At 40.4% G+C, this 21,528-nt stretch overlaps 1 protein-coding gene across 1 annotated transcript in view; it reads right to left on the reverse strand.

The window, feature by feature from the left end:
- Nucleotides 1-16,979: 16,979 nt before the first annotated feature.
- The window catches only part of nnt (nicotinamide nucleotide transhydrogenase), a 64,857-nt gene continuing 60,308 nt past the window's right edge, over nt 16,980-21,528 (reverse strand). Inside the window, 3 exon segments of the mRNA NM_001128002.1 lie at nt 16,980-18,409; nt 18,839-18,954; nt 20,625-20,743. Coding sequence (NP_001121474.1) covers nt 18,260-18,409; nt 18,839-18,954; nt 20,625-20,743 — 385 coding nt within the window. The 3' untranslated portion in view covers nt 16,980-18,259.

Raw genomic sequence — 21,528 nt, forward strand, 5'->3', positions numbered from 1 at the left:
AAGGGGTAATTATACCTTAGTTGGGATCAAGTACAGGTACTGTTTTATTATTACGGAGAAAAGGGAATCATTTAACCATGAAATAAACCCAATAGGGCTGTTCTGCCCCAATAAGGGGTAATTATACCTTAGTTGGGATCAAGTACCAGGTACTGTTTTATTATTACAGAGAAAAAGGAAATCATTTTTAAAAGTGTGAATTATTTGATTAAAATGGAGTCTATGGGAGATTGCCTTTCCGGATAATGGGTTTGCAGAAAAGAGGTCCGATACCCGTACTGTCTTTTTTGGTGATGGGAGGCATCCAAACAATCCCACTTTGGGCCAGATTCAATTCCAGGAGAAATTATCACCTAATTCGATTTCAATGGTGTTTTCATGAGAAAAACCAGGAGAAAAGTGGTTTTATACTGAACTGAATTTGGCCCTTTATCTGTATCCAGCCTTAAGCATTGCTAAAGGCAGATTTTATGGAGAGATGGACTATCATGTCAACTTGGATTCACTGCAAATACAGGGACATACACTCCCTTGCATTGGAACGGCGTCGGGCATGTATACAGTTGGTGGTGGTATATACTGTATATATAGAATATAAAACAATAAACAAGTCTATTAGCAATTAATGTACATTTTTAAACCTTGGCAACATCAGAAATGAATAATCAGCCCTGTAGCATCATTCTATGACAGGCGAACTTCATTTTCTGCTTGGTGATTTGGGGAACAGTGATCACAACATGGTCTCCTTTGAGATAATGCTGCAGAGACAGCGCTATAAGGGAGTAACTAAAACGCTCAATTTTAGACGTGCAGACTTTGCCAGTATAAGGGCATCTCTGCAATGTGTCAACTGGGAAAGGCTTTTCATGGGGTTAGACACAGAAGGAAAATGGAACATCTTTAAAACATTGCTTTGTAGGTATACACAACAGTATATCCCCCTTGTAAGCAAGGAGAGGCATCGCAAAGCAAAACCTTTATGGCTGAATAAAAGTGTTATTGTCGAGGTTGGTAAGAAAAAACGTGCTTTTAGGGCATTCAAGTTAGCTGGGACAGCAGGGACTTTCATCAGGTACAAGGAAGCAAATAAAGCAGCAAAAAAGCTATCAGGCAAGCTAAAATAGAAATGGAAAGGGATATTGCAGCTAGGAGTAAAAAGAATCCTAAATTATTTTTTAATTATGTGAATAGTAAAAAAATGAAGCAAGAAGGGGTGGGAACTTTATTATCACGGGGGGGTAAGTTGGTTGATGAGAACGGGGAAAAAGCTGAAATTTTGAACTCTTATTTTTCATCTGTCTATACATCTGAGGAGCCAGATAATGAAGGCTTCCCTTGTAATATGCCCAGTTCTAGTAATTTAGCTACTGGCGCATGGGTCACTCAGGAGGAAATTCAAAAGAGACTTGAACATGTAAAGGTAAACAAAGGTCCAGGGCCGGATGGGATTCATCCCAGGGTATTAAATGAGCTGAGCGCTGTGATTGCCAAACCTCTTCACTTAATTTTTCAGGATTCATTGAGGTCTGGCATGGTGCCAAGAGACTGGCGGATTGCTAATGTGGTGCCGTTATTTAAAAAGGGATCCCGTTCTCAGCCTGAAAACTATAGGCCTGTTAGTCTGACATCAGTAGTAGGAAAACTTTTGGAAGGGGTAATAAGGGATAGAGTACTTGAATACATTGCAGTTCACAATACTATTAGTTTGTGCCAGCATGGTTTTATGCGTAACAGATCTTGCCAGACTAATTTAGTCGCCTTTTATGAGGAGGTGAGCAGGAACCTCGATGCTGGAATGGCAGTTGATGTCATCTACTTGGACTTTGCTAAAGCGTTTGATACAGTACCTCACAGAAGGTTAATGATCAAATTAAGGAATATTGGCCTAGAACATAATATTTGTAATTGGATAGAGAACTGGCTGAAGGATAGAGTACAAAGAGTGGTTGTAAATGGAACATTTTCTAATTGGACCAGTGTGGTTAGTGGAGTACCGCAGGGGTCAGTCCTTGGTCCTTTGCTTTTTAACTTGTTTATTAATGACCTGGAGGTGGGCATAGACAGTACTGTTTCTATTTTTGCTGATGACACTAAATTGTGCAAAACTATAAGTTCCCTGCAGGATGTGCCGCTTTGCAGAGCGATTTGACAAAATTAGATAACTGGGCAGCAAACTGGAAAATGAGGTTCAATGTTGATAAGTGCAAAGTTATGCACTTTGGTAGAAATAATATAAACGCAAACTATCTACTGAATGGTAGTGTGTTGGGGGTTTCCTTAATGGAGAAGGATCTAGGGGTTTTTGTTGATAACAAGTTGTCTAATTCCAGGCAGTGTCATTCTGTGGCTACTAAAGCAAATAAAGTGCTGTCTTGTATAAAAAAGGGCATTGACTCAAGGGATGAGAACATAATTTTGCCCCTTTATAGGTCCCTGGTAAGGCCTCACCTTGAGTATGCAGTGCAGTTTTGGGCTCCAGTCCTTAAGAAGGATATTAATGAGCTGGAGAGAGTGCAGAGACTGCAACTAAACTGGTAAAGGGGATGGAAGATTTAAACTATGAGGTGAGACTGTCAAGGTTGGGGTTGTTTTCTCTGGAAAAGAGGCGCTTGCGAGGGGACATGATTACTCTGTACAAGTACATTAGAGGGGATTATAGGCAGTTGGGGGATGTTCTTTTTTCCCATAAAAACAATCAGCGCACCAGAGGTCACCCCTTTAGATTAGAGGAAAGGAGCTTCCATTTGAAGCAGCGTAGGTGGTTTTTCACGGTGAGGGCAGTGAGGTTGGGGAATGCCCTTCCTAGTGATGGGGTAATGGCAGATTCTGTTAATGCCTTTAAGAGGGGCCTGGATGAGTTCTTGATCAATCAGAATATCCAAGGCTATTGTGATACTAATATCTACAGTTAGTACTAGTGGTTGTATATATAGTGTATGTATGTGAGTGTATAGATTGTTAGGTGTGGGTTAGGTGTGCTGGGTTTACTTGGATGGGTTGAACTTGATGGACACTGGTCTTTTTTCAACCCTATGTAACTATGTAACTAACTATGTAACTATGTAACCCCTAAGCTTAAATTCTCAACAGCTGCCCCGAGCCCACTGAGCATGTGCGGTAGGGAAAATGGCCCAGGTGCATCCCAGAGAAATGAGTGGAAAAGTTATTATTGAAACGTTGACAAACTAATAAAAACGTTTTCACTCATTCGTAAGTCCCATGAGTACTCCATTTTTTCATGTAGATATATTATCATATATATATATGTCCCTCGTCCCTTACAACTTCTGCACACCCTATATCTGCCCCCCTGCAGAAACGGAGCAGGCAAATGATTTATTGGAGGTGCATTTGGAGAGAAAGCCAGAAATAGATGAGGGCAGGGGAGGCCAGGAGGGAAGGCTGAGTTTACTATAGTGGATATGGGAAGCCTGTGAAGGGATTTATGCATTCACCCAGCAGATGTGTAAATGTGGGACAGATTCCACATATAAATCAAGCAGAAGTGCTTGCCAGATGTCTCCCTCATTTAATATATAACAACGGCTTATCTCCATTGCAGTATTTATTTTAAAAATCCTAAGGCGTATCGATATCTTTATTATTAAGAAAGGATATAAATAAACCAAATGAGTGGCACTGAGCCAATTACATTTAATATGGAATTGTTTCATTTTCTCCTTATTGGTAAGAAAAAGCAATGCTTTTCAAAAAATGTTTTAGCCCAAACAAATTGTCAGCGGCTGAGACAGGATATGGTGCTTATACCTTTAAACAAGGTTAATGTGAACAAGGCTCCAGATAATTTCCTTCACCCACAAAAGTTTATGGCAGGCGAGGTTGCAAAACAAGTGGATCTTCTCCCGATACAGCCACGTAAAAGGTAAGCAATATCAGCTAATTCAGGACCCCAACAGTCTAATTATGTCGGGCATAGGTGCCATCAGACCGAGGACCCCATCAACGAGATGAGGCAGTCCCCAATCTGACTGAAAATCAAACCCAATCCCTATTTTAGGCCAGATGTTGGTTGGGTAGTTCTGTAGTGGGTGCCCAGATGCGGGCAAATAAGCAGCTAAAATTGATCTGAAGGACACAAATCAGCAGCTGCCTGCCTGGAGACCCTGCATTTTTCACCCACTGCATTGTTCACACCTCAGGCCCAGGCTGTAATCACCCACATTATTCACTTATTCACACCCCAGACAGACTGTAGAAACAGTGCCAGCATTGTGTCAGTGTATGTACTGTGTAAGGCACACACAGGCAGCATAGATCAGATAGAACATGGCACACAGGCAGCATAGGGCAGAGTATGGCACACACAGGCAGCATAGGTAAGGCAGAGTATAGCACACACAGGCAGCATAGGGCAGAGTATGGCACACACAGGCAGCATAGGGCAGAGTATGGCACACACAAGCAGCATAGGTAAGGCAGAGTATAGCACACACAGGCAGCATAGGGCAGAGTATGGCACACACAGGCAGCATAGGGCAGTCAGAGTATGGCACATACAGGCAGCATAGGGCAGAGTATGGCACACACAGGCATATGCTGCCTGTGTATGCCATACTCTGCCTGCCCTATGCTGCCTGTGTGTGCCATGCTCTGCCTTATGCTGCCTGTGTGTGCCATACTCTGCCTTACCTATGCTGCTTGTGTGTGCCATACTCTGCCCTATGCTGCCTGTGTGCCATACTCTGCCTTACCTATGCTGCTTGTGTGTGCCATACTCTGCCCTATGCTGCCTGTGTGCCATGCTCTTCCTGCCCTATGCTGTCTGTGTGTGCCATAATCGACCTGCCCTATGCTACCTGTGTGTGCCATACTCTGCCTTACCTATGCTGCTTGTGTGTGCCATACTCTGCCCTATGCTGCCTGTGTGCCATGCTCTTCCTGCCCTATGCTGCCTGTGTGTGCCATACTCTGCCTGCCCTATGCTGCCTGTGTGTGCCATGCTCTGTCTGCCCTTTTCTGCCTGTAGTAGGTGAACCTGGCAGAGGTTTGTTCTGGGAGTGTACTAGTAGGTAGAAATAGCCATTAAATGGTCCCTAAGGTCCTATCCACAGGGCAGGAGGAGGCATATGGATTTAAGGGTGTGTCTTAATATGACATAATATAATTCTCTCACATATGAATGATGGTAGATATCCCCGTCCTGGAGGGGGGGGCAGGATGGTTGATATCCTGGCTCCTGGAGGGGGGAAAGGAAGGGGGTGATATCACTCAAACTTACAGCGCAGCAGTAAAGAGTGACTGACATTTATCAGAGTAAAAGTCACATGGCTGAGGGCACTTGGGAAACTAAGATTATGGCGAGCCCCATGTCGAATTTCAAAATTAAGTATAACAAAATCTGTTTGCTCTTTTAAAAATGAATTTTAAAACAGGATTCTGCTGGAGGGGCTCTATTTACCGATACGTTTTTAAAAAAAAAGAAGTTACCCCAAAAAACTAGGGTTACCAGATCATTTGAAAATTCATGTCTAATAAATACATGTTGCAGGGCAGCACTGATTGCATTTAAAATAAACTGTACTCAGTTCAGCCCTGCCAGCTGATCACTACTCACCTTACATAAATCAGTAGAAACTCTTCTCACTCTGCAAAACTTTCTCTTGCATGTAACATTCCTATTGATAATGTGGATGTGCAGCCAGTCTCTAATGATGCAAATGGCAGGCTCTGTCACTTTCTAGACAACTGCCCAAGTATTGAGCATGTTGCAGACTAAACTTATTCCCAAGCAGCAGGGGCGGGCCAAGCCAACCGGGCGCCGTAAGCAACCTGGTCGGCCACCACGCCCCCCCCCCTCCGTGCTTATGACAAGTGGCGGGGGCAATGACAAAGAAGGAAGACTAAGGGTAGGCAGGAGAGGCTCCTGTCTGGCGCCCCCTAATTGTTGCGCCCTAGGCAGCTGCCTCTTCTGCCTACCCCTAGTTCTGGCCCTGGTTGTAACCTGGTAAGTCTGACCTCTGAAGGTTTGTTAAGGGATCATGTCAAACATTTCTTTTTTTGTGACAAAGTAAGTAGGTAGTTAAATGGTTGGGGTGCAGTTGATATAATATTTAGATTTTACCAAAGATTTTGATAAGGACAGGTTTGTGGAGAGGCCACAAAGGCCCGGGCCTTGGCCAGCAGAAGTTTAGGGGCAGCATGCCCTCTCCCCACTGCTCCGTATGGGAGTTTAAAGGAGCGTTCATGCATGCGCACTGGGGAGAGGGAGCGTTTGCGCATGCGCACTGGGGGGGGCACGTTCGCGCATGCGCACAGGGGGGGGCACGTTCGCGCATGCGCACAGGGGGGACACCCACAGGGGCGGCCTCGGGGCGCCCAGGAGAGAAATACGGCCCTGGATAAAGAACCTCATAAAGCTTTGCTTTGTAAACTCAGATCTGTTGGTCTTGTGATGCTACTTGTGCAGGAGAACTGGCTAAAAGAGAAGAGATTGGTTCTAAATAGTGTGCTGCAGGGTTCTGTATTATATCATCCACTTGTATTTAGCCTGTTCATTACTAACTTGGAGTAGGGGATTGAAAGCATTCAAAATCATGAAATATGGCATTAATGGGAGCAGGGCAGGAGGATCCATGAAGAAGAATAAATATTCAAGCTTAAACGTAGTAAGAAATACAAATCAGTGGCAACAAGGACCGGCAATATGTTTTGTTTTTTAAAGGGTGTATAGACTCTGAGGAAAGTGTAATTTTTCCCCTTTATAAAGCAGTCGTAAGGCCTGAGCTAGAATATGCCATGCAACTTAGGTCTCCAGTGCTGAAACAGGACATTAAACTGATACAGGGTATGGAAGAAGAAAGGTGGGCAAAGTTACCACTGTATATATTAGACTACAGGCACAGGATAACTAGGCATTAATTAACTAGAATTAGAAGAAGAATTAGAAGAAAGTGGGTTTCATTGTGTAAAAAGAGGAGGTTTCTACAGTAAAACTTGAACAATTCACAAAGCAGTTGTACTTGTAAATACGTATAGAAGTAGTATACAAATAGATAGTTATAAGAAAGGTTTGGTGCTTTTAGCAAGGTAGAAATACTTTTAGGATAATGGGGATTCAGGGATCGGAATTTTTTCCCCATGAGGCAAGTTATCTGTGGAGATTATGCTCACAGACCCCTACGAGTCTGACCAAGCATTTGGAATGCAGCATGCCACCCCAAAACAATATTTAGTACTTGAAATATGAAATGTTCTGGGTGGCAGTTGAACTAACAGTTTGTTGTACAGTCAGGAATAATAGGTAATATCGCAGTGCAGGGAAACAAGCGCAGAATTCAGTATGCAATATGGATAATGCAGTGCCTTTATTCTGACATGGCTTTGAGAGGGAAAATGCATTGCTACCATTGATTCTATACTCTTGGAGACTCCAGTCTACTAGATAACCAACCAATGTTCTTACTATATCTCTTTAACAACCTACTTCTCATATACCCAGTAGTGCTACTGTAATTATGCTAGGCTATAGTCCTGCACTGCCTACTCTTGAATAACAGGGAACCTTCTTAAATTCTCTGGGGCCTATTTATTCCAGATTCTAGACTTCTTTTACCCATATTCTAACGGTGCTCAAAACAGCTCTAGAACCCATCCTGCCTTATACACACTCCATGATGGGTAGCATGATTTTTCCTCTCACATGGGACTCCCATTGCACTCACAGACAGAAGGAACATTATGAATGAGTCTACCCTAATTTCTCCCACTAATTTTACTTTAGGGAAACATCCATCCTGAAGGTTTCTCCTTTCCTTAACTCACCAAAGGGCACAAGAACAGATGCCACACACTGGTAGGAAAGTTATTGGAGATAAAAGGTTGTTTTGATGGTTCTGTCCCTTGCATTAAAACTGGCTTTGGGGCAACTACTTCAATATGGGCCAAACGGGCCAGTATTTGATGAATGTCTCCGTTAAATTATATTTTTGGTTTTCATAGGGAAATCTGCTCAATAATTGGCCACAAGCCAATAAATATTCTCTTCTCCACTGAGTACGGTGGTTAAATGTGAAACAGACCAACTGCTTGATGTATTTATTTAAAAGAATGTTTATTTGTTTCATATGATACTTCAGTTCCACATTATGTAATATTGAGTAAAATGCTTTGGAACAAGTTGGTTTCTCCTATTAAGAGCCTGACATACAAATGTGACCATTTCTGGATTAAAGGGGAAGTTACCCAGTAAAGGAGTAGGTTACAGTAGTCTAGGTGGGAAATAATTAGAGAATATAAGTGTTTTGACTATGTCTAAATAAGTTACAGGTGAATTCAGGCAATTTGGGGATGTGGGGTGTAAAAAGGAGATTGGAGCCATAAATGAATAAATGAATGCAAGGCACCCGGGTAGTTGAATGACAGGAGACATTTCGGTTCATTTTATAAACATTGGGCAAATTCGCACTGGGCAGTAAAGGTCCCCATACACTATAAGATCCGCTCACTTGGCGATGTTGCCAAGCGAGCGGATCTTCACCCGATATCCCCACCTACGGGTGGGCGATATCGGGTAGCAAGGGACTTAAAAAAAAAATAATCCGATCGTTTGGCCCTGGGGCCAAACGATCGGATTACATTTGAGGTTATGGGGCAGTCGGTTCGGGGACCACATCAACGAGCCGATGCGGTCCCCGATCCGACTGGATTTTCTAACCTGGCCGATCGAGATCTGGCCAATTTCAGGCCAGATATCGGTCGCCAAGGCTGCTCTGTTCTGCCCATACAAGGGCCGATTAGCTGCTGAATTGGTCCAAGGGACCGATATCGGCAGCTATGGTCGGCCCGTGTATGGGGGGCCTTAACCCATAGCAACCAATTTGTGATTAGATTGTCCCAGCCAGCTGTAGGCAGAACAATGAAAGCAAACTTCCAATTAGTTGCCATGGGTTACTGGCCAGGTGCAAATTTGCCCAGTGTTTGTAAATTACCCCATTGCAAGTAACTTTTGAGGGACTGGTAAATTTGATGGTGGAAATGCAATGAATTCTGATTTGGAGAGATTAAGATTTAGATTTGGGGTAGACACGCAGACCAGGGTCTTATCAGCATAAAGATGGTAGCGATAATAAAGCTGCTTTTCAAATGTTTGCCAGATATGTAATTTAGAGAGGTAACGCCAGGGTTAGAAAGTAAATCTGTAACCGATATCTTCAAAGCCCAGTGGATTAGAAGCAAATAACTCTTAATCCCCATGATATGAGAAGTATTTCGAAGATTTTTTTTTTTTTTTATCAAGCCTGTAAACAGTTATGAACCCTGATGAAGCTCAACAATACATGATTTCTGCCTTCCCCTTAGAATTCCCTAAGCAGAAGAACACCTGTGTGATGTTAGGCTGGTAGGGCACAGTCTAAGGCAACGCTTTAAAGTCATAGGAACTGTCTCGGTTTCTCTTTTTTATTACAGAGAGGTCACTTGAGGATATTCTCTCCCACTGACATTCTCTAGCTCCACTTCATTAGTTCTGGCATGTCCTAATGATTTTCTTTTCAGTTTATTCAGATATGTATAGCACTAGGGTTCTTCCGCAAGTCCTTCCCATTGCTTTTGCAAGACTAACTGAGTTCCAGCCTGTGCTTTGGAATTTTAGGTGACCTGAAGAGCTATTGGCATTGCCAATACAGACCCAGCCCACTAACCCATCCTTCTATATAAATGGCCATGTGATATAGCTGAATCACTAAAGGCATTATGACATAAGACATTATGGATAATGCTTCTTCTACCTCATCTTGAGTTTCTGTCTGGGTCCTACAGCTGTTGCCGGACTACTGATACCAGAATTCCCCAGCAGATAAGGCTGTCAGGCAAATGAAGTGCAACAACAGCTGGAGAGCCTCAGAGGCATCTCTGTATGGCAATCCACACATGATAAATTGTAGCAACATGGGTGGGATAGAGAGTGACGACAACATTCTCCCCATTATACTCCTCTGTGAGCCGGAGCGTTGGGAGGGAGTGTGAAATAATCCAGCACATTTGCTTTCAGTCAGCCTTATGGAGAAATAAGGGAGTCAATATCCCATTTCCGATCACACAGCTGGGGAAGGAAATTCAATGGTATTTTCCTGAAAGATAGATAAAATGTTGTATCTGCTTTATTTCATATTTTTATTTTACAGCACCATTGTTACTATTTAAGGGTATTTGTACTTTAGCTGGTGGTGGTGGGACCTGGGACAAAAGAGACTTTGGGGCCTTTTTATTATATGGTGTAAAAAAACAGCAACAAAAAAAACCCACCACAAATAATGGCATAAAATGTGGTATTCCGACGGTGAAATTCACCATTTATTTTACACAGCTTTTTACACTTTTTTTGGCCGAATTTTATTTAAAATTTTAGCCCCGGTGTTTTTTACTGTACAAGTTGGAGGGGTATATTCTGGAAGGCAGGTATACAGTTAGGTCTGAACTGAATTAAAGCTGAAAGTCTGCACTTCAACTGCATCTGAGTTGTTTCATTTAAAATTCACCGTGGTAATGTACAGAACCAAATTTAGAAACAGTATAATACACCTGAACCATGTATATCCTTTGATATACATCATAATATATGCAGCTTTGTGATATAATCAGTTATAATCAGTGCTCAGTGATGTAATTTCTGTCACATGACTCACTAAAACTTGTGTATAATAATAATAAATAACGCACCTCCTATTTTAAGATATGAGGATATTAGGAGTCCCCTCAGAGTTCCATGACCTGTATAAAAGCCTCACCCTTCGGCCTCAAGCCTTTACATAGTCATGAAACACCTTGGTGAATAATATCCTTAGATTTTCCAATAGGGGGTACATTATTCATTGTATAAACTGTAGTGATTTCCAGGGCATTTTTGTATATATAATATTTCTGCCTTTTTTTTTTTTTTTTTTTTTAAAGCTTTAACAATTGAAAAGATGCATTTGCTCCCAAAGTGACACACACATTGACTTCTAGGGTGTTGTTGAATTAACCCTATAATTGTTGTGGGTCAAGCCATGAGCCAGAGCTGTAAAACAAACACCATGTGCCATTACTTAACCAAAACTGTCATTTTAGCTCTGCTACATGAACTGGGGGTCACCCATATAACCATTCATAGAGTTACACAAGCAGGAGCAACTCTGGTACTAATCAGTTTTGGGGGGAGCCCTAATTATGACATCATTGGCTAGAGGAATTAACCCCGTTGTGATTTATAGAATGATATTACTATGACAAGATACATGATGCCCCTTTAATAAAATGTAATTAAACTTAACTAAAATTTCAAAATGTTTTTTTTCCCACAATTCAAAAAAAAAAAAAGTCAAAAAATGAAACCTAAAATTTTTTTCAAATGTGACTTTTCTAAACTTTAAAAGTTTAAGATTTATCAAAAATTTTTGAGATTAAAATGAATAAACTGGGCAGCTAAAACCTGATGAGCTTCTATGAGAGGTATATTTTCAACACTCAAGATATTAACTAATATTTTATATAATGCCAATTACCATGATTGCGTTTAACAACAATTTTTTTCATCTGATTACGCTGCCTGCGTTGGCAGCTTTGTATTCATAAAGGGTGGGAAAGGGGAAGGCCAGAGAGGGGCCACAAGCAGTATGGCTGCCTTCCTATCATTTGGATCTTTTGTGCAAAAAGCACACAAAAAAAATGCAAAAAAACATACTTAGATAAGATTAGAATCAATAACACTGCTTAACCTGCAAATAAACATTGTGTCCATATCAATAAGCCAGGGCATAAAGGGAGGTGTTTTTTAGACTTGGGTTCAAGCCTTCCCCCATGGAAGCCCAACATTTGGTCAAGGCCACCCTTCATTCAGCTACAGAAAGAGCTACAAATATAATCAAAAAATAAAATTGCTTTGGGGCAACTAGCAACAGGCAAGGGTAGCTTTGGGGCAACTAGCAACAGGCAAGGGTAGCTTTGGGGTAACCAGCAACAGGCAAGGGTAGCTTTTTGGGTAACCAGCAACAGGCAAGGGTAGCTTTTTGGGTAACCAGCAACAGGCAAGGGTAGCTTTGGGGTAACCAGCAACAGGCAAGGGTAGCTTTGGGGTAACCAGCAACAGGCAAGGGTAGCTTTGGGGTAACCAGCAACAGGCAAGGGTAGCTTTGGGGTAACCAGCAACAGGCAAGGGTAGCTTTGGGGTAACCAGCAACAGGCAAGGGTAGCTTTGGGGTAACCAGCAACAGGCAAGGGTAGCTTTGGGGTAACCAGCAACAGGCAAGGGTAGCTGGAAGAGGCAAGCAAGGTGCTTGGATCAACTGGCGAGGAGAGCAGTAACAAAAGAGCTGGGTGTCATGAAAAGAAGCGGTAGGTTGCTATTTATTATACATTTATATCAGAGTCAATATTATCAGGGTCTTCTATATAAATTAAAATCAAAAAAATTTGTAAAAAAATTGGAAAAAAACAAACAAATGAAGATTAAGGAGAATGATCAGCATTGGTATTTTTTCCTATTTATTATTAGAAATAGTCATTAAAAGAGATCGTGTACATGGGAAATCCTAAATCAGCACTGCAGTATGTCGATGTAGGTCCTGAAATTTCTGAATAACAGGTCCCATAACTGTTGCTCATAGAAATTGGAATGGAATAATATATTTAATGACAACTGCACTGTGAAATCACCGTTATACTTGAGATACAGTTGGTGCAATATTAATAAGTGAGACGCTGTTAATCATTATCTATTTGGAAGGCTACAATAACACTTGCGGTATTGCACTGGTTGACCAAAAGCAGTGTTTAAATGCTGAACATGACTTAGGAGTTATTTAGAAAAGAAAGAGCAAGCCAATTCAATGGATTGTTTCACCTCCCGCAGAGATTCCTCTGTTTGCTCGTATATTATTGAATTCCACTTACCAAACAATGTTCTACTAATGAAGAACAAATAATTGCAACAGAATGGTCCAGATTTAGAAAACACATTTAAAACGTGGGGTGATCTCTGCTTGTCTAAAGTTACACAATATTATGGTTGGGAGATGGGTTGGGTAGAGGAGAGATTACACCTTAAGGGTGAAGTCACACAGAGCTACTAGAAGCAGCTACTCGTTTTGGCTACTAAAATAGACAATGCTGATCATTTACCGATAATTGTCTCTACGTGTGTTTTAGCAGAGGCAATTCTCAATATTGTCTATGGCAGGGGATTTTCTTGCGTTTAGTAGCCATGAAAAGTAGCTGCTACTAAGTAGCTCTGTGTGTCTTCACCCTAAATACTGAATGTGTTAGTATCAGCAGTTGTGAGAATCTAAGCAACAAGCGCAATAAATATACAAATAAAAAAAAAAAAAAAATATATATATATATATATATATATATATATATATCCACATTAAAAAATGGAGCACTCATGGTACTTACGAATGAGTAAAAACCGTTTTATTTTTGCTGTTTTTTTATTTCCTGGGTCAACTTTTTAGTTTTGATATATTCTTATATTTTCACTATTTATTTCTCTTGTTTATTCCTGCAGCTGCTTTTGTAATTCCATTTTCCAGTTGTTAGACATTGTTATGGTCTGGCTCCTAAAAGTTTCTCTAACTGCCCCTCCTCCCTTTTTTTTTTTTTTTTTTTTTTTAATAACATGAGCATTTTCCATGTTTTTTTTTTTATCCCCATCAATTATGGCTGTTTTCTGTTCTGCCCTTGGTTTCTGTCCATCACTTGTGGTTTGAGAATGGGCAGGAGCTGTGCTAGAACACATACTAGAACACGTACATTTGCAAAAGGAGAGTTCCCATGGCCAAATTTGAATGAAAACTTTTGCAGTCTGCTTTGCAATTAGATGTGTATCCCTCTCTCTGAAAAAAGCAGAGGCGGGATTTAATTATACCACAGATAGTGCCGGAAATCTCAAAATACAAAAAGACTATTAAGTCTAAAACTGATAGTCATCATAGTTCCTATATCATAGCTGTTCCTTCTGGTGTGGGCTAATGTCCTTAGACTGCTGAGTAATGTCCCAAGTTCCTTTAGCCCTGTGTGGCAGAACAAAAGAGAAGCATGTTGGATGACAACACAGCTATTGTCAAATTGTGTTTTTTACAAGGAAAATATTCAGTGGGGACAAACTTAATGAGGAGTAATTGCTTGCGATGAACAAATGGCAACTTTCACCAATTAACAATGGTTTGAATTTCATTTAGGCACATTTTTAGTGTATTATTTATTGCAGAACTGCACTGGAACTCTGACAAGGAAAGCAAATTATAAAGAGGGAGATGCACGCCTCGCAGGCTTCTAGCACAAGTAAAGGCAAGATTTAGGCTGATGGCCCACAGAGCGGTTAGTCGGCCACGATGGATCTATGCTACCATGGGCAACTAACCACTCCGAAAAGGCTTTCCACAGGTAACAATAAGAGTCACCAGTGGAAAGGTCTACGCATTGTTTTGGCTTTCCAAAGCTGCACGAATTTGCCTGCAGGAGGAAACCTAATGCGACTTCAGAAAGCTCAAGTGATGCGTAGGCCTTTCCATCAGTGACTTCTATTGTTGCCAGCAGAAAAGAATTTGAGCGGTTATTTACCCGTGGTAGCAGAGATCGATCACAGGTGACTAACTCGCTCCGTGGGCCCATCAGCCTTAAGCCTTGAATATTGGTGTCCACCAATAAAGAGAATAATAGAACAAAAAACCCTATGGAGACCACAGGCGTAGAGGCAAGCACTGAAGTTCACCCATTGCCCTGGGAGGACTATTGCTGCTCTGGCACTTAAACTGAAAGCAAAAATATAACAACAATTTAAGCCAGAAGAAAGTAAGAAGTGTAATTAAACATATGAAAAGAATGTTGGATAAGAAGTGTAAGATCACATTTCACAGTTGAAAACATAGTTTTTAGTAGTATTTGCACAAAATGGTTTATTGAGCAATGTTTCCTTTAACATGCATAGCACTCATGTGAGTTTTTAAACTTTTTAAAATTGCAATAGAACTCAACAATGCATTAGGCTAGAAAGGCTACACTGTATACACAGAGCTCTACCACCCAAGGCCTCTGCAGCCCTTTAGCAGGGAAGACCTGTTCCTCCAAAGATGCCCCAGTAGCTCCCTATCATCTATTCTACTGATGTACAGCTAATACTCTGGGCTGCTGTCACTTACCTGAGTTTCGGGATGGACAGAAAATATATAAGTGCCATAGTATCAGCTTCTATAACAAACGGAATCTCATTTTCTGACAATGTGTTGATGATCTAAGCTTCTTAACTGTTGCCCAGGGCTCACTGAGCATGTGTAGTGTCGCTGACACTTGAAAAATGGCCTAATGATGCTGCTGTGTACATATTTTAAAGGAACAGTAACAATAAAAATAAAAATGTTTTAAAATAATTAAAATATAATGTACTGTTGCCCTGCACTGGTAAAAGTTGTGTGTTTGCTTCAGAAAGACTACTGTACTTAATAGAAATAGCTGTTGTGTAGCAATGGGGGCAGCCATTTCAATTGAAAAAAAAAGGCACAGGTTACATAAGAAGATAACAGATAAACTGTGTAGAATACAATGGGAATCTATGCTACTTATCTGTTATCTGCTTAGTAACCTGTGCCTTTTCTCCTTTTTTCAATTTAAATGGCTGCCCCCATGGCTACACAGCAGCTATTTCTATTAACTACAGTAGTCTTTCTGAAGCAAACACACAACTTTTACCAGTGCAGGGCAATAGTACATAATATATTAATTATTTTTATACGCCTTCATTTTTTGGTGTTACTGTTCCTTTAAGGCCTGAATAGTTACTATTATGGGGTTGCTGGACATTAAGCTCAGCAAACAAAATTCAGCATTTGTAGTCATAGTCTCAATGTAGTCATGGTCCCAACTCAAGAGCCCATCACTGAGCGACCAAAGGGCCCATTCACCCAGCCAATGACTCTCCACACTCCCACTTCCGCTCAGTTACTTACTTCTCTGTTAAAAATTAAAGATGGTATGTGTTTCACAGTGGAATGCACGGCAGAGGAGCCAGGAGCGGTGGTAGCAGCTGGCAGGGCCCAACAGTCAGGGCCCACCGGAATTCTTCCCAGTACTCGGTGGGCCAGTTCAACCATGCATATTCTCATTCAGGCTTTAATTCATATTTAAAAAGCAATTTAGTCCCTTGAACGACTGCCTTTTAAAAAGTTATCTGTAGTGTATGAATGCTGTAAAGGCCTGTAAACACAACAGTCCTAAATCCCATTTTAATAGCCATATGATCATCATTTGAATAATGGATTTAATGTAAGGCTTAATTAGTTTCATGCAGAGAAATCTATCAGAACAGGTATGGGACCTGTTATCCAGAATGTTTGGGACCTGGGGTGTTGGATCTCTATACCTTAAGTCTACTAAAAAAATGATTTTAACATGAAATAAACCCAGTAGGATTGTTCTGCCTCCAATAAGGATACATTATATGGTAGTTGGGATCAAGTACAGGTACTGTTTTATTATTGGAGAAAAACAAAATCATTTTCAAAAATGTAAACGATTTGGTTAAAATGGAGTCTATGGGGAGATGGCCTTTTCTGAATTCTGAGCTTTCTGGATAACAGGTTTCCGGATAATGGATCCAATACACATACAACATTGTTACATAGACATGGTCTTCCCCAACAATTATAATATCCCAATCGTGCCATGAAATTAGACAAAAATAAATCCATTTAAGTTAGCAACTTTAATAGATCTCATCATGATGGTGCGTGTATAAAACATAGGTAAATTACATCTCTTCAGTGTTAGATGAGCTTACAATGTTAAATGTTTTGATCGAACAAAAAAAAAACCCCAACTGCTTCATATCTACAGAAGAAAACTCCTAATGGTATGGTACACAAAGCCAGTGTGAATTCACCACACATTCTAAGCCAAGTGGGAAGAAAGATGGCACACTTTATAATGCACAAATGAGCCAATGGGGAAATTAATTTTTACTTTGATTGTTTCTTATTTTTTTGTTTTTTTTCTAAGGAAAATCAGTGCGGTTTGGGCTATAGATATTGCTCCTTTAGTATAGCTGCCTGTTTATAAGTAAATAAGTTAAAAAGACAACTGCCCTGAAACACGCACGGGTCTTGATCACATAATGCTAATGAATCCACTATGGCGCATCTCTGCATTTCTGCTCTAGTGGAAGACAACCTGAGAGATTCTGGGACACCAGCCTTCTAAGGTATCAAGAGGCAGGAGAATCAGTACAGTTGCTCTCTGCCTTCTCAATAACCGAACGAGGTACTGAAATAATAAATATTAATAGCAGTGGTCCTTCATATCCGCTGAAAACAGGGTTCTAAATAGCTTAATAACCATCTGCCGTGCTCTGGTCTAACAGCAGAGGCCCCTGAACAGAAAAGAGGTAAGAAATAATACAGCTTAGATGTCTTCAAAGCAGCAGTGAGGCTTTAAGTCACAGTACGTCCTATGATTTGCTTTCTCACAACATGAAAAAACACAAGATTAAATATTGCTAAGTCCGTATAACAGTTCCATATAACCTAGGGCTAACTATACGTTCCTCTTATATCCTTTATACTCTGACATTGTTAGAATGTTTGTACAAACACAAAGTCACATCTACACCAGGAGCTTCAGGCTTTACACATTTACAGCTATCCAGAACATATTGGATAAACCAGAATTTCAGTATATGACACGTCGTGTCACTCTTCAGAACGTGATTCACAATACACTGAGAGCAGCAATCCTTTTTGTGAGCGCTGGATTACAATGGGCTTTAAATGCTATGGTTCCCCTCTCTGCACAGTATGTGGAAGACAAGTCCTCAGGGACTTGCATGGATTAAAACAAAATGCAACTGAGGTCTTAATTAAGCAAAACATGGCGCCATTCTAATTCCCTACAACATCAAGAGCGATTTTAGCCTTTTCCTCAATAAAAAGTTAGTTCTCTTATAACACTGCTTAGCTGTTACCCTGTTTTGTATGGAGCTACGCGTATGATCTGTATGAAGAGCTGGAGTCTATGTGTTGGGTAGAAAGGTATAAAATAGAATATCAGATTGCCTTTAGTGGAAATTTCGTTACCTCTGTTACAGTTTTCTTGAAGAAACACTATTGTAGGATATCATACTACTTTGCGCACGTGGCTCATTCGCGCAAATCCAATAATCTGCGGTACTTCCCATGTCTAACTGCTAACACGTTGTACTATATAAAAATGTGTGTTATAAAAACAGTTAACACTGGCCAGTAAATCGTATAAAAACCAAAAGGAGCATCTATTTCTGGTAGGATTCTCTGACTTTGGCCTGCAGGGAATCGCATGTTTTCTTAGCATCTCCCAAAAGCATGGCGGTGTTAGGTTTGTAAAAGATGGGGTTGTCCACGGCAGCGTAACCCACACCAAGAGATCTCTTCATTACAATGACCTGGGGGGTAAAGGGGAAAAAGGGTTATAAGTTCTTTGTGATTTATCAGTGTAGGTCACCAAACAATGAATAAACAGAATATAAAGTGCTGAAAATTTTAGGCAATCTACTAGTGATGAGTGGATCGGTCCTATTTCGCTATACTGAAAAACTGACAAAAATTTGCAAAACACATTGAAGCCAATGGGTCTAGCCTTATGCCAGCAGCCTTCTAAAAAGCTGTGCTTCCAGTAGGCTAAAGGCAGCATTTATTTACATGGGATGATTATGAAGATATTCCTGCCCAACTATAGAACAATATTAAATGAAATTCATAATTTAATATAAATTATCATTAGCACAATAATCTGAAACAGACACTTAATGGATAGCATTTCCCATGGCATTTTGTCTATGTTTAGTATATTACACAGCGCAATGATATCTCACCTGTTTGGATTTCCACACCTCCAGGACTGGCATTCCAGCAATAATAGAGTTGGGGTCTTCTTGGGCTGCAGAGTTAACTGTGTCATTGGCACCAATCACCAACACTAGATCGGTTTCTAAGGACACACAAAGAAATCTTAGTAAGCTCTTAAAAAGACATATTTTGGTCAAAAGCAAGGCATCTTTAATTTGTTTTCACAAACACACATCCTAGTAAACACAAATGGGGCTTTGCCTGCACCAGTAGGCCAGAGCAACCAGATATTTGCACTATAAAATATATATATATGTGGCAATTCTAAGCAACTTTTCATTGGACTTCATTATTTATTCTTTAGTTTTTTCTTTAATTTTTTTTCCTTCATCTGACTCATGATGATAATTTACCCCAGCAGCCCTGTATAGTTCTGTGAGGCTACAATTTTGTTGTTGTTTCTTATTTTTCTATTCATGTCCTTTCCTATTCGTACACAGTCTCTCATTTACACTACTCCCTGATTGCTATGGTAATTTGAACCCTAGCAGATAACAGCTGAATTTCAGCTGATTGGTTGCTGTAAGTTAAGAGCCAGCAATAGTAAAAAGTCCCAAACAACAAGCATGAAGACTTTAAAGGAGAAGACAACCTTTCACACAATATTTGCAAATAAAGTACTCCACTTCCAACTGCAAGCATTCATTCAGCAAGGAGGACCATGGCAGCCATATTGGAAAACTCTTGTACTAAACGCATGCACATTACGAAGCTAGACCCTGTAACCTGCCACCTAATTGCTCATTTCATTGTAAAATATGTAAGTGGAACACAGCTGTACAGTATGTAGCATCTCTATAGAAACGAATGGCTTTCTCTTGCCTATAGCAGAGAGAATAAGGGGGGCTGAAAAAGGTCAGCAATGACGTGCAAGCCCTCCGCACTGCTGCCAAACTTGGCTTACATAGTGTGCAATGATGTAAGCATATGTATTGTTGATGTTATGCATTCATTTGTATTTAACAACATACACAAAAAATCTATTATCTCAAATACTTGGGACCAGAGGTTGAATAGATACTGAACCCTTTAATGACTTATAGCACAATGCCTTAAGGCTACTTAAAAACAATGCAACCCAACATTAAAGACATATTAAGATCAACATGGATTTACGCTAGTGTAGTTATCTTCAAGCACAAGGTGCAGCCTTATTAGCACAGAGATAAACAAATCAGGCAGAGGCAGAACTGAAAGAGAATGTATTCTGAAATAGTGAGTTTCTGGATAATAATCCCCATACCCGTACATGTGATTTTGTGTTTTAACTTGTCCGTTTGGATTAGAAATGTATGTTCCTGGTACCCAACACTTGGATTCCAGATCCTACTGCACTACAACAGCTAGCATGCTTTAAAGCAGTGATTGTGAGCAATATGTTGCTCACCAACCCCTTGGATGTTGCTCTCAGTGCCCCCAAGCCAGGGAGTTATTTTTGAATTCCTGACTTGGTGGAAAGTTTTGGTTAACTAAAAATAAGATTTCCTACCAAATAAAGCCCCCTGTAAGCTGATAGGGTGCATAGAGGCTGCCTAACAGCCAATCACAGCCCTTATTTGGCACCTCCATGAACTTTTATGGTGCTTGTGTTGCGTTCAAAGTCTATTTACATTTGTCTGTGGCTCAGGAGTAAGAAAGGTTGGGGACCCCTGCTTTAAAGAGTATAAAGTTATTCAGAAATGCAAGACATGCAATACAGGCAAAGGGTAAGAAAAAAAGCTTAAAGATGTACTGTAAATTCCTTAGTCTTACCGGGGAAATCTTCATTGATCTCATCCATTTCCAGCACAATGTCATATGGCACACCTGCTTCAGCCAGAAGTACGTTCAACTGACCTGGCATACGGCCTGCTACTGGATGGATACCAAATCTGAAAGACAAGAGAAGAACTTCTTTAATTAGAGATGAACCCTACAAGGCTACAACTGTCCCAATATTCCCCAGGGAAAATGGCTTGCAAAGGGGGCATTAAGGATTATTGTTGAACATTTACCGTATCAGTACCATATGAAATAAGGACACTTTGCAGATACTGTCAAAATAATTATTTGTCCTAGTAAACAATCAGCTGTAAGTTTTATTTGGAGTAGTGCAGTGAGAATATTGAGAGCCAACAAATGATTGGCTGGTATGGGTTATTGATAACCCCAAATATCAATACATAATTACTGTTTGTTATTGGGGGTTCTAAAGCTCATTATAATCTCTCAGGAAGCAACATAAAAGAAGCAACAAATAAAGAGAGAGAGAATGTCTCTATTTAGTAATCCATTTCAACCAATCAGATGTTTGCTTTCATCATTAAAATTGATCTTGACCAGAAAAAGCGAATTGTTGATTGGGTACCAAGAGTTACTGGACCAGGCCAAACTTTGCCTAATTTACATAATTCCCAATGGAAACTGAAGGTTAAGCCAACATATATACATCAATGGAAGCAGATACCTGCAACATGAAAGCACAAAAGTATGATAAGTTTCTTGCCTCAAACTCGCAAAATATTTTGTTTCAGTTAGCCATTTAATTTGTTGTTTTTTTCTTTCCAGTGGTATTGTCTTTTATACAAAGGTACTCACAAACATATTCACAGTCTTTGATCACGCCGACAAAATAACCACAGCGTTCTCACACGCAGAGTGAAAACACAAGGGAAAT

Source organism: Xenopus tropicalis, chromosome 1 (assembly GCF_000004195.4).
Source record: "Xenopus tropicalis strain Nigerian chromosome 1, UCB_Xtro_10.0, whole genome shotgun sequence".
NCBI lineage: Eukaryota > Metazoa > Chordata > Amphibia > Anura > Pipidae > Xenopus > Xenopus tropicalis.